Raw genomic sequence first — 14533 nt, 5'->3', positions numbered from 1 at the left:
AGCTTGGGAATGAGCAGAGCTTTCAAGGGATTGGATGAGTGGGCAGGATGTCTGAGCTGTGTTGTTGCCTCCAGGCTCTTTAAGTGTAGGCTGACCACCCCACCCCTTTAAATTAGGGATACTTATAGGAGAGCTCACAGCAAGCCGTAAGAAATAGTGGAGTGAAACAAAAACTGCCTGGTACGTGAGGTTGTGTTCTTGGGGAGAGGAGCAGAAGGTTTTGGAGGGAAAAAGGTAAAGCATAAATAAGCTGCTGGCCACAGTGTTGATAAAACAGTGGAAGCTTTCCATGTTGGATCATTGTGGATTGTTGACAAAGTGTGGGACCTGGGTGAGGCATGTGTTGGTTTTTAGAGATAACGGTGTATGACTGTCTTCTTTAACCCCTACCCTTCCTTCCCTGTGGTTCCAGTAGGAACTGATCTGCTGGAATGTAAACAGTCATGGATTACAGTGGGGTAACTGTTCCCCTTGCACAAAGCCACAAAACCATGGGAACAGCCTTTCATACAGCCTGTAATCATCAGGGTCTACAACACTAACCCCTACTCAGCCTAATGAAACCCTACATACAAAGGCTTTTATCTATTACAGTATATTTTTAAAGAACATTCACATGTTTTTGTTTTCATACACAAAAACAGGGAATTTTTGTGTATTATCGTCTCAGTTTTATCCACAACCTGAAGTCCCTGTTGCCTTTTGGATTGTTGGCCTTGCCATTCCCCTTTCTGCTGTTGGCCCAGGGAAGCTAACCGCTGTGATCCTCAAAGGGCGGGTGCAACACATAGGGCATTTCATTATCCTCTCCAGTTTTAGCAACCACTGTGCGAGTGTTGCGACCTAAAAAGAGGAGTAGAAAGTGTAGCGATGAAGGGCGGAGCAGCTTTCTCACCCTTAAACACCGATGTTGCGTGAAGAATGTTAACTAAACCAAACTCTTACTGTAATATGTCTTATTCCATAGCTAAATTTTTATGCTGTGGGTTGGAGAGTCGGTTCCTGCTTGTAGATAGCTCCTGGCTGATCTTCTGTACCAGTGTCAAAAGGTAATTGCATGAGGCCACTGTTTTACAAATGCTGCACTACTACCCACTGCTTTCCTGTTGAAATTAGTTTCTTTAGGACAAACAGGACATGGTGATATAAAAGTGTTTTTGTAGAGTCATCAGAAACCAAGTTTAATTTATAATCTGTAACTTCATTCTGGGCTGTATATACTTATTCTTTCCATATATCAAAGAAATTTGGTACAATATTTTCTGCCTTAGCCAAACATTGCACCACATCTCTCTGTCAACTTTTTGATGCCATGAGAGATGATTATCTGTCAAAGTTCATGACAGATATAGATTTTAGAAAAATCAGACCAGAAGTGATCGTACTTTCCCATGTAGAGAGAGGTTCTTATCTACCAGCTCATACTGGCCACTAACTAGGGGCCCTGTTGTCCTCCAGATGACTGAACATGTCCACTTTCCAGCTGAGCACAGTGCTTTCTGAGGAAACGTGAGTTTACCATTAGCAGGAGAGTATGATTAAGCTGAATGCAATGAAAGGTTTCAAGGAAGGTGGGCTAGATAGAATTTTCACTTGATCAATGACAAATCTGGATCTGTGATAGTCTTTTGGTCTGATTTTCCACTGTCTTCTTATCTGTGCTCTTTAGTTTTTCCTTTGGCTTTAGTCTCTGCACCATTCCGGATGTGGCTAGGATAAAAATCTTATCTCGTCCACTTGTTCACTGTTTGAATACTTCCAATTCTTTAGTCAGAACAGTAACTGTCTGGCTCAGGTCCAAGTCTGCTCTCCAAACATTGAACTCCTGAGTGTAGGCTGGGTGTGAGCCACTGTTCTACATGGCACAACTTTGGTCATTTTTACTGTCTTTTCTCTCTAAAGGTGTAATTTAAAACTGCTATTTTCATTACTTTACAGAGCCACATGGATATCTGCCAGGAAACCTGATCTCAACTAATTTGAAAGTAAACTTAATTGTGGTTTTGTTCTCATTATAAATGCTGACAGATCAAATGTAAAGGACAGAGACATGACATTTTATGTTTTCTCACTGACCTCTCCCCTCGCCACCTCCCTTCTACGATGTTTATTGTGTGTATGTGTGTGTTCCATAGCCAAAAAGTTTAAAGTTTAGTCTAAAAATAATGGCTTTCAGATTACACTTGTTAAACTCAAATTACAGCCAATAAAACCACATTGTCCTCCAGTATGCACATTCAAGCACACGGAAGAATGGACTAAGCTGTCCCTCTCAGGTCTGATGAGCAGAAAAGTTTTCTTTGTATGTTGGCTAGGATAGTAAAACACAGAGAGGACATAATAAAATTGAACTGTTTGTGTGGAAATCTATAGAAATAAATGATGCAAATCAGACCAAAATTCACAGCACTTTCAAAAATATCTCACCTCAATAAGTAGGTCTTGTTATTTTATCTGGCTGTAAGGCTCCACTTAAGCTTTGTGTTTAACTGTAGGAAATATGCAAGAGAAGACAGTCCTTCTTGTTAACCATCTGATCTATTATTATATTGGTGATCACTGCTGCATGAGCCTGCAGACAGGATCATTTAACACAGGGCACTGGGTCTGTCAGTACCTTGAGTAAAATAGTAATATATGGCTCAAGGTGTCAGTTTTCGGGTGACATGGGATTCCAGTTGCTGTTGCTGTTTTTTGGTCTGTTGTACGCTCTTTCAGTTTTAACTTGGGGAATATTTGGGGTTGAGGTAAATTCTTGATGGAGGTCCACCTGTGTGCCATGGTGAGCCATCCTGAAAAGGACTTTTTTTGGTCAGGGTGCCTTTCTACCATCCTTCTCTTTGTAGACTCCTTCATTTTCTTGTTCTTTTTAAGGTTTTCCAGCCATTCATTATTCAGAGAAAGGCTGGCTCCAGGAGGCCTTGGCTGAACCAGTGTCCACTCACACTTGCATGGTCCTCACTTTTACTTTCCCATTACTCAGTCCGATTCACTTTCCCTTCCTTTTACCTCCTCACTTTGTCTTCCTCTGCCACTCTCGTATCTCTGTCTTTCATTCCAGCTCTCCCTGGCCATTAAATCATTTGTGTTGGCGAGAGCAGTCCAACAGTATTGTGTAACTTCTCTACCCTTTCCTTGTCTATAAAGGCAAATACGGCCTGATGGCCTGCTTGCTCGGTTTGTTCTAAAACTCTAGACCAGGACACTAACAAAAGGTTTCATTTAAAACTTCAGGGTAAGGGTTAGCCAGTTCTGAGAATGGCACAAAAAAAACAAAACAAAATACAGTGGGGCAGGTGTCTGCAGGCAAGGGGGCAGGAATGTAGGGACACTGATATCTGTTTCCCACCTAAAAAGTGAAAATACAGTCCTGGTGAATTACCCACACGTACACGCCATTGTATACTAAAGTTAGATTTTGCTACAGAATTTCTTTAAACGCAGAAGCCCACTAAACTATACTTGAATCCTGCTCTTTAGCTGTAATTCTGTCTTCTTTTTAGGTTGTGGAGACTGATGGCTGTTGATTAGTTACATCACTGTAGTAAGTCTCAGTTGGATGGCATCCAGCTGTAATCTGGCCTGAGACTGGGTGTTCTATAAGGCTGCAGTTGAATGTCTCTCAGAGTTATGGCAGGTGCAGGTATATTGGATGACCTTTAACTTTCACCTCAACTTAGTGACCTGCCAAACCAGCCACCTGTTAAGGGCAGGACTCTGCAGCCAAGATATTTTTAGAAAGAAAGAAAGTTGGGTTTGGTGATGTTTCATATAAATAAAATAGCAAAGCCAAGACACACATGGAAAAGCAGACATATTTAAATAGAAACATTTATATACAAGTGAAAATATCACCCAGTTGAACCTCTTACTAACATTTCTTGGCCTTGTCTCATTGGTAGGTCTTGCCCATGAAATCCACATAACCTGCAACTTATGTGGTATGTTGGCTTTTTGCTAATTGCTGTTGGGTGAACCACTTGCTCTTTAATAACCCACACCGGCTTCATCGAGACCTGGCCCAAAATTCCCATTTCCAGCAGCTATGGACTGGCCTCCCTCCAACCTCAGCACCTAATCAGCTTAGTGCTCCCTCTACTCTGCGTTTTTTCCTCTGTAAAATCAGAGCAACAAAAAATGCCCTAAGTGAACTGAAATCCTTTTGAACTTTAAATTACTTTCAGAAAAGTATTAGTACAAAAACATGATTTATGCATTAATATTAGTTTGCAAAATGTTATTGTTAATTAGTTCCAAAATATATAAAGAAATCTGGAAAATATGTTTTATCTGATGACTCTTCTCTCAGCGTTTTGAATAGCGGGTTACTGTAGCTGCTAATCTGCAGACCTAGGCCTGTAGGGAGGTGCTCTTCAGTCCTGTGGAAAAACAGCTAACTCCAAAACTGAGGTATTAGTTCAATTCCCAAAAGAACATTTTCCTATTCCTCCCCCATTTTCCCTTCCCCTCTGCATCACCGGCTAATTTGTGTTGACTTACTGAGGCTTTGGCAGATTTGTAGTCATTATCAAACAACTATTTGAAGCCCGCCTGCAGGTCCTATGTATTTCTTTCCCAATAGTGTAATAGTGTGAGTAAGTTGCAGAAACGAGCTTAAATGTGTTGATGGATTGAATTATATTTATGAGCCCTGTTTGGTTGAAATAGTTTTAATTAGGGCCCTGTGACTTTAAAACAGCCACAGCACGAACTGTAATGGGTGCCTATTCACCTTGGCCTACTTTCCGGAGTGCTGTGTCAGAGCAATGCAGTAATCCAGACACTGCTCTTTTGGGCCACCTTCTGATCTTACAACAGTGTTTTTTTTTTTTTTGCTTGTTTTGGTTTTGTTTTTTTGCTTAGATAAAAAAAGGTTTTGTAGAGCTACAAATGTAGGAGTTCCAGCTCTGTAAGTCAGTAACTGAGTGGTGCTGTTTTGGAGACACATGCACTGGTTAATGATGGTGTTGCAAATTAAAACCGGCCCAATGCGCACATCATCCAGCTGTAATCATAACTGGCCTCATAAGAGCATCAATTGGAGTGAGCGTGTATTGGTGCGCAATGGATGTGTCATTTAGGGCCTAATTGTGGCCTCAGTGTGACACGCATTTGTGCATTCACTGCCACTTAGCCACGTGGGGATTTAGATAAGCCATACTTCCCTGCCTCCATATATATCCTCCCGATATATCTGCCTTCCTGTTTAGTTTATCACCTCACTTTCACTACCACACACTTAGGTCTTTGGTATGTAATGATATTTTTCATGTCACCTTTTTTAAAGATTGCTTATAAGTGTAGTTTTGACACCTCACTTGAGATTGCACAGCAAGTAGTGTGTGTGAATGTATTTTTTGATTTCTTTAGCCAGAGGTAGAAGACATAGCAAAGGTTTCAGTCATTACAGATATGAAAGTGAAGAAAATACATAGAAGAAAAAAGTTTACAAACTTGAACATGGAAACTGAACTGAGGACAGTCCAGTGTTTGGCACTGACAAGTGTGCGAGATGAAAGAATCAGCTTTGGCAAATATTAGAGGGCAAAGAAAGGGAAAACGTTACTCACCTGGGAAAGCACACACTCACAGTAACTGTGCTTGGATAGTGTGAGCAGCCAAGGCAACATGACACAACTTGATTGTAGCATCTGTTTCTGCAGCCAGCCCATCCACTGTCATAACCCAGACAGAGACTGATTTTTCACACCCTGCTATAATTTCTCACAATTCATTATGCAGTCATCATTATTATTATTAGACATTGCATAATGCTCTTATCAAAGCTTAAATTACAGTCCTGTATGCTGTGGAATAAGAAAGTAATATACCATTGACAAATCATTAAGACATTCATTTAATTATTGCATTGATATGCTTTCCTGCGCTTTAGGCAGAGAAAGATAATGTTTATGTAGCTCTAATACAGTTGCATGTGATTGACCAACAGCACAATCCTAATAGCCTCCATTTGAAAAGAATCCTGCTATAGTAATGAAGATGGTCTTCATCCTCCAACTCTGCCTCCTCTTCCTCCTCCTCTGCCTATGTCAACTGCTGGCTCCTTACACAGCATTAAACCACCCACATGCTCTCATCATTCGTAAGTGCAGCAGTACTGCTACCACCTACAGTCCTCTCTGAAATACCTCGCACAAAGATGTGAAATGTGTGGCGTTTTATGATTCGTTTCTCTCAGAACATTGTGTTAATTCAATGCTTTTGCAGTGACCGTTTGTTGTAGCACTGTGTAGCAAAGCTTAAAGCAGAGGCCTATGCTGTAGCATTCATCTTAAATGTTTTGAATGCATACCAGTGGGGTGAGGTGTATTTGAAAATGCCTGGAGAACTGTACTTGGCTCTGCAGCAGAGATGTCAGATAGCCACAATATGGCCCAGTCTGATTTTTATAGCACTATATGTTTAAAGTGCAGGGAGGGTTCATATAGTAGAGACTACGGTAAATATCACATGTGATGGTACTGCTTTACAGTTGTCTCAATACTCAGGTAAAATTAGAGGACCTTGAGGACTGTAGGACAGTGATGGTTGTAATCTTGTACCTGACCAATCTGTCGGCTCTAGTTCCAGCCCTGACTGTTTTGGGTATCTGTGCTTGTAGGATTATTGTGGATTTAAGCACAAAGGCACTGTGCTTGATATTCCTTTCTAGGAAGACTAAAGGTGACTCCATCTGTCTGGCACCTGAGGACATTTCCCCGCAGCTAGCTGTTGGCATGCTCGCTGGTATCAAAAATGTCTGTTTACCTCTGTTGTCCGAAGTTGCTAAGGAAAGATTTATTGCATAATTGTTGTTATCGGTAATGAGCAGAGGATGTTGGACCCTGAAGAGACCTGATTCTAGGCCATATTCATGAGTCAGGATGAAGCAGCGCCAGTTCATCAGCTTTTATGTTGGCTTCAGTATCTTTAATGATCAAAATCAGTTGGCTGTGGATGCAAGGGTGAAGAACTTAGAAACGGTGCTTGAGGGTCATGCTGTTACATGCCTAAAGAAGAGTAATGTAAGTGAAGTCATAGCATTTGAATTTGTCACCACACAAGCTGGCAGGCAAACTGGCACCTAATAACAAAAAACAGATGTTTCGAATCAACTTGCAGGTGTTCAGAACTAACTTGGTCATTGAGCAATATTTTGGTGTCTTCATAATGAGAAAAGGAATAAGAAATTACATGAATGAATCAAAAAAGATATTGCAATATGTTCCTCAATCACATAGCTAAATGCTGTTCATGTTGCTTTTAAGTGAGTCAGTTCAACTGCACTCTGCTTTCCATAACTAGAAATGAGTCTGTCAAACCCAAAAATGTTGATGGTAGAGGAAGAGAATTTGCTTCACAACCAAAATTGAAAGTAGACCATCAGCCAGCTGCCAAAACAAGCAAATATTTCTCCCCCTGTGTCATAAGGGAGAATGGGGTGTTTTGCTAAGCTGTGGAATGGCCAAGAGTGAAGGAAGCCAAGGGTGCAAAGGCATGCATGCATGGAGCATACTAATTAACATTTTCTAAGCCGAGAGTTGGTTCCTAATGAACACTATGGTAATGCTGCACAACATCTGGACAGAGATCACAAGGCACTTGAATACTATATGGTAAGGAGAGGAGAGATAGGCCTAAACTGTGCAGGCCATGCACAGTAATGTGGTGTTGAACCTAATAAGAACTGCTGTTTTTTAAAGCATCTTGCATATGAAATTGTGAATGGTCTTTGGCAGTTTGTGGCATCCTTGAGGGTGTAAACTTGCCTCTGTTCACTTCTGTATCAAGACAGATTTCATATTCTCTGTACTTTTGTAAAAAAAAAATTGTATTGCAGGTTTGAAGCACTCAGTTTTGTCTTGTACTCTTGTAATAAGCTTTTGTTTATTTTTGTTTAACTATCTATTGGCTTAAAATAATAAACAAAATCATCATCTATGTTTAATCAATTATGTATTTTATGGCTAACCTACTAAACATTCAAATATGTACTTAATGCAATTTTTTACAATATTTCAATTTAATTATTCAAGTTTGAGTTGAATGATGGCTAAAATGGTCCATGTGTCTGGTGCTTTCCTAATCTTTGCAGTCATCACAGAGTGATGTGGAGGAACCACATCTTTTGATTTGTCTCCCTTTGAGATTCTGCTCAATTATACTTATAGAGACAGTGTTTATACTGTTGTCTGAACAACTTGAGAGACAAGAATAAGTTTATGCTGATTTCATAATTTCCATGTTCTGATCACAAAGGAGACACTTGTTTGGGCCTCTTGTCTCTTGGTCATTTCCTTTTTGAGGGCTGAGAGGAGGAGTGGCTGTGTGGACTGTGGTGGCTGACAATCCCACATTGTGTGAACTGATGCTGCTTCACAAAGGGCCCATTGTGGAGAGCGGTAGCCTAGAGAGAGGGGACCGGGTCTAGGCTAGGTGACAGAGGTGTAGGTTCAAGGGGCCTGGGTCTGGGGACTAGAGCCACAGTGACTGGCCCAAAGTAGGGGCATGTATTTCTGCTCAGCTGAAACAGGGCTGGGCCTGTGCATGTGTGACAAGAGTCCCGTGCTACTTGCCACTTGGTTCTAGTGTAGAACATATACTGTACTCCCGCACAACTATGACCTTCTTCACAAACGCAGTCCCTCTCTCTCTGCCTCTCTTTTTCAGAGGTGAGCAGCTGTATGAAAACAGGTTTTCAATCAGAGCTGTTGTCAGTCTAGCAAATCCGATGCTGTGATTATAAAACTGGTTGCTTAAGCTGCTTGTACAACTGTTCCCAGAAACTGAAATATTTTGTTGTTTATCCCCCTCTGACTCCAGCTCAAGGACAAACCCACGTGTGGTGTACTCTAGATTTGTTTACACAGACAGATGGCCGAGCAGTACAAAGTCATAGTCCACAAAACCCTTTTTTTTTTTTTTTTTTTGCTGCAGTGCGTTTCCCTTGACTGCCAGCTTGAGACTTAATCTCCTTTCTCTCACCCTGTACTTTTCTGTCTCTCAATCTCCAAACCTCCTTCCTCTCTCTATGTCTGAGAGTGACAGGGCACTCAGGTCAAGCTGACGCCAGTCTCTCTGTCCAGTGTGAAGCAGGCCTAGGTTCTTGCCCAGCTGTCCCAAGGCCTGTTTGTCCATCTGCCTGTCAAGCCCGGCTGTTGCCCTGGCCCTCTAACTTTAGTGTCAAGAGCCCTTTGGTGATAGACCTTAAAGCCACAGACATAAAACTTTGAGCCAAAATATAATGACCAACTGAGTCATGAGTGGTAGAAGTTGTAAAGGTCGTGCTTTCTGCTGTCATGCCATGCTGCTTAGACAACTCAGATTTTTCTTTATTCTCTAAGCTTGATTAGACCAACCTGTCTTCCTTGTTCCAATTTGCTGTACCAAATTTTAACACTGCTATCCTTTTATAGTATAGACAATGGTTGAGCAGTTGGGAAGGAAAGTGACATTTAACAGTGACAAAGTGAACAGGGTCTCTCATCTGCCCTCAGGGTGGGATTACCACAAACTATTGACTTCTCTGTCCACATTAGAGGCCAAGCATGTGCTTAAATTGCTCTGGTACTGACAGGCTGTGTTTATTCTGCACAAATTGGGTCCTTGAGTTTGATTTATTTGGTCAGAAGCTAACTTGAATGTGATACCTTTTAATTTTGTTTCCAGATTTATTTCTTTATATATTACAGGTTACGCAGGGCTGTAATTTATCAGCTGTGGCTACCTGGTACTCATGGCCTGGAACCTCTGTGTGTTTTGGTGTCTGTAATTCTGACTGTATGTTAATGGTAGGACCCACAAGCTGTTGAAGTGGTGGCTTATGCCCAGTGGACTAATGTATGCAGTGCTTATTGACTTTTTGAAAAAATATTAATCCCTCAGTCGACATAAGATTGTCAGGGCTCCTCATATTATTCAAATAATAGACCAAGTAAAAGTGTTTTGTTTTTTTTATACTAGTAATATTCATTATAGTTGTTTGTGTTTAAATATTTGACTTTAAAAAAAAAAGTGACTGTAGCTGTACATGTACAATGTACACTTAAAAGACATAATTCTACAGAAGCGTGTTCACTTAGTGATGCAGCATAATGGGGCATTATAGATCATTTTATCTGATGAAATAGCATGTCCTTATTCATTGGAAATGAGCCATGCCTACCTAAAAAGCTGCTGTGTGGTTACGTAAACTTTGATCTAAAACCTTTATTCATTGTACACAAAGTAGTTATTATTCTGGAAATCCCTGTGCTAGCGTTATTTATAGCTGACAGATGGCAATCAAGTCGGTGTGCATAGTTTGGTTTACACCTCACAGCCAGGCATCAGACAGATTAAACTCCAAACCGCTTGGTGAACCCATGAACTTTCACTGTTTATAAATGGAACAGTTTTTTTTTTACAAGTCACATCACGTTCTTTCTAGTGGAGCAATATACATACAAACATGACTGTGGATGTTGGCTATATTAACACTAGAAATGATGCAGTGTGATTAAGCAAAACAGTTTTGTATGCAAAAGTATATATCATTCTTTTTTAACTTTTAATGCTGTAGAGATGATGTCTTTTATGAAAAGGTAATACGCTGCATGTATTGACATCCTCTCATGTAATTGCTGTCTTTTAGGTGCTGCAACACATACTCAAAAAACAAAAATATCACAGCGAGCCCTAACAAGAACATTTGCCTGTACACAGACTGTTCTCATGGTGTGCCAAGCTTGGCATGAAAATTGATGCTGGGGTGGATTGTGTGTGAAGATAGTCAGACCATGTGGAGAGATACGTGGTTACGTCTGTTCTTTTCTCCACTTAATATTTTCTCTGTGTGTCCCTGTTGTATCCTCCAGCCCAGCACTCTACCCCAGGGTACAATCAATATGAACCAGTGCTCTGATGTCATCGACGGAGAGTCCAGGACAGGTCAGAAGAACTCGCTGTGCATCCTGACTCCTGAGAAAGAGCACTTCATAAGGGCTGAGTGTAAAGAAATCATCAATGGGTATGACACAATAGTCTAGCGTTATGTCTTCATATGTGTGATATGAAACAAATGTGGCTTCAGGTGTGCAGCATGATGTGTTGCTCTTTCTTGTGATGAGTGAAGAGGAATGACAGAGGTCTGGACAAGGAAGAACAGTTGTGCAACTGCTGTGGCAGCCAAAACTGGTCTGCCCCCTGCTGTTTCTTCCAGTTTCTCAGAGAGTTGTAATCTACACTGCAGTGACAGTGCACATTCTCGACTTGTTCCTTTCCATGTTTTCACACAGCCCCATATGACTGGACACACATCACAATACAGGTTCTGTGAGCCTCATTACATAGTTTTCTCCTGTGCCTTCTCATCCAGACCTGCACATTGAAGTGTGTTTGTGTACTGTTCTCCCTCTTAAGCTCTAGCATACATATCACAGCTATTCTTAGGCATTTCTGACTCACAACACCCACACTGTTATGCTACCTGCTTTATCACTGTGGACCTCCCACTCTTCTGTCATCTGGCTCCCATGTGTTCTTTCTGGGCCATCATCCAATTATTATAGTCTTGGCACGGTTGTCATTATTTGACAGTGGTGTAATAACCAGGATTGTATATATAAATATGTTTTAATTTGGTTACGTGAAGCTCACACAAAATGTATGTACAGTGATCATTAACTATAATATTCTAACTATAGAATCAGACATTTCTCTAGTGGATTAAGTTCTATATTTTGCAGTTTTGTGAGGATTTGCTTTTTCTTTATAGATATATTTAGATTTGTTTTATTTAGTACTGAGATTTAAAGTACACGGTCAATTAGTTATATTTTTGAGTGTTGTCGCTCTCACTTTTAATTTTTCTTTGTAATCTAAACCTCTTCACAATTTAGTCACGTGCATCAAACAAAAAAGTATTCATTTTAGTAATGAGGTTATCTGTTGACAAAAACCTCCTAGAATAATGGTGCTTCAGGGGACATGCTATCATTGTTCTTGTTTTGTGCTGTCTAGTAAATGTGCTGTGTTGTTGCTTTTCCTGCTCAATGCTTTAGTAAGACCATTATAATGTAGTGGCAAATTAGTATTGTAATGAAATTACTTTTTCCTGACAAAAACTTTTAATATTAACAAAAAGCACAAACACAAAACATAAATTGTCAAGGAAAATAAAATGGGCAAATAACAGATTTTAAAATGCTTTGTGTTGCTATGTGAGGGTTAGACGGTCACTACAACCCCTGCATTCATTACTGGTAGGATTGGGAAAACATTCTCTGCATTAACAGTAGAACAACACCTCATTTTTTATCATTCGTAGGTGGCAGGAGGCTTTGACTGTGTATCCAAGAACCAACAAGCAGAACCAGAAGAAAAAACGAAAGGTTGATCCACCCACTCAGCAGGTAATGCACCTACTCACACTCGTCATGAGGAAGTGCGTTTACATTGTTTAATCTGAGTAAAAATAGAAAGCAGTCAAATTCAGATGAAAGTCTTGTCATTTTATAAAGATCTGATATTTTCTCTTGTATATGCTTGAGTTCTTAAATGCTTTGTGATAAAACAACCTAAATCAAGGGAAGCAACAGAGAACAAGGAAAAAATGAACGTACAACTTTGAGGATACACATTATTTTTAGTTCAACTATATTTTAATAGAAGTTAATGAGCCATGTTTAGCTCCAATTATGATTCCAGGTCTCACTTTGAGGATATACTGCTGTACTGTTACTTTTCATCAGTACTCTGTGAGTTAGGGAATATTATAAATGAGCCCAACTTAGCAGTTGGACCAATGCAACGACAAAGAATAAAATGCCGAATGCTTGGAAGTATGCAGGCATTTCATTCCAGTCAAACTACACCAGCTGTTTTCCCCTCAGAGATGAGCTGCATTGTTTCTTTGCCAGTAACAACAGCAACAACTCCTATTTGCATTCTTTAGTCACATGATGTGGCAGCGTTGATAGAAGAATTACCTTACCATATAAGTACAATGGTACCTTTCTTTGTACGTTTATATACTGGCAGGTACAGTATTTTTCAGCTAACTCGCATACTTTCAGTAATGTGACCATGATCCTCTCACATTTGAATTTGCTGGTGCATTCAGTTTCATTGTCAAGTCCAGCAGCTGTGGCTTCTGCCAGGCCTTTGAACCAGGTGTTGCCTGGACTAACCTTGTTAACCTGCTCACAACGTCCTTTTAAATTGATGCTCTTAGTCAGATTCAGAACCCAGGTCTGTAAAAGTACATACAGACCCTTTCTAAATTCTTGCTTTAAACATTAGGCAGTAATATGCCAGATTTCGGTATAGTACAATACAGTACAGTATCCATGCCACTGCAAGCTTCCATGTGCTACTGTCAGATTTCTCACTGGCAGGTGGAACTTAAATAACGCTGCTAAGTAAAGCTTTATTCCAGTAATAATGGTTTCAATGACAAGATGAAATATGGGCTTATTATATACTTTTATGCAGACCACCCACTATGGGAGACAGTTTTCCCCTTTCCCTACCTCCTTTGTGATGCAAGGCCAAATTTGTGGTGAGCAGACAGAATTTTCTCTCTGAAGTTCATTGTTTAGTTCCTCTAATGATGGCACCCTGAATTAGACTGTGACCTCTGCGAGTTTGCACAAAGGTTCATTTGGAAAGGGATAGTGGTGACACGGTGATGACCTGTGTCTCATGTGACCTGCATCATTTATGTCTGACTTTCTTTGTTGCTGTGTTTATTGACACTCATACACTTTCCTGTGTAAAGAAGTGTACCTGCTATATTCACCACATGGCATTTTTATAATCTATCCACATTGTGCTCAGTGCTAGACTGGCAAAATGCACACCTACATACACTACAGTAATTAAGTAGTAAGCTGCTACCCATCTACTTTAGGCAACATCAGCTACTGCTCTGCAAATATTCTGTACGGGTTTAACAACTAACATAAGATGATTGTGTTTTATCTCAATAAGTTACTGGTAACAGTACTAGTACAGAACCTGATTGCACATGCACTTTTTTGCATGTGTGAAATGTGATCCACCTGAAACAACACTCAAGTTTCAAGGTCAAGCCATATATTTAGGGTTGATAATGTGTGAGAATGCTTTCACTGCTTGTCTTTTTTGTTTTCTATCATTGTCATCCTAGCTGTTATATATTATCTTTGTTAAATTTTTATAGCATTTTCACACCTCACATTTCCACCTAAACCCTCTCCTCCTGCTTTATTATGTTAGTAGTGTCCTATTCTCAGAAACTGTTGTAAATACTTGAGCACAGTAGCATGTTTGTCTGGTGGATAATGCCCCTTTTATTGAAGCTTGATTCCAAAAATAATGTGACAGGAAACAGTAATAACTACCCTGTGTGTCTGTACTGTATGAGAAAGGAGTTTGGAATGAGTTAATATTTTCTTATTTCATATAATAACTTGCTGAAGAGCCAGTAAACAATAAAAATGGACCTAGATTAAAAAAAAATCACAGCATTTAAAATAACACAGAAACTACTCCTGGAATTATCATTAGGCAT

General features: G+C 40.0%; 1 protein-coding gene across 6 annotated transcripts in view; it reads left to right on the top strand.

Moving 5' to 3' along the window:
• The window catches only part of LOC113135927 (myosin phosphatase Rho interacting protein), a 47864-nt gene that overhangs the window by 9118 nt on the left and 24213 nt on the right, over window positions 1–14533 (top strand). For all 6 annotated transcript variants that reach the window (XR_003296214.2, XR_003296215.2, XM_033325735.1 and 3 more), the window contains exons 4-5: window positions 10857–11008; window positions 12308–12392. Coding sequence is in view for 4 of the 6 variants with exons in the window: in XM_033325735.1 (XP_033181626.1) it covers window positions 10857–11008; window positions 12308–12392 (237 nt within the window). In the remaining 2 variants the exon portion in view is untranslated. The remainder of the gene's footprint in view (window positions 1–10856; window positions 11009–12307; window positions 12393–14533) is intronic.

The sequence above is a fragment of the Mastacembelus armatus genome, chromosome 19 (assembly GCF_900324485.2).
Source record: "Mastacembelus armatus chromosome 19, fMasArm1.2, whole genome shotgun sequence".
Classification (NCBI taxonomy): Eukaryota; Metazoa; Chordata; class Actinopteri; order Synbranchiformes; family Mastacembelidae; genus Mastacembelus; species Mastacembelus armatus.
The sequence above is the reverse complement of the archived record's forward strand: the minus strand, read 5'-3'. Positions and strand labels throughout refer to the sequence as shown.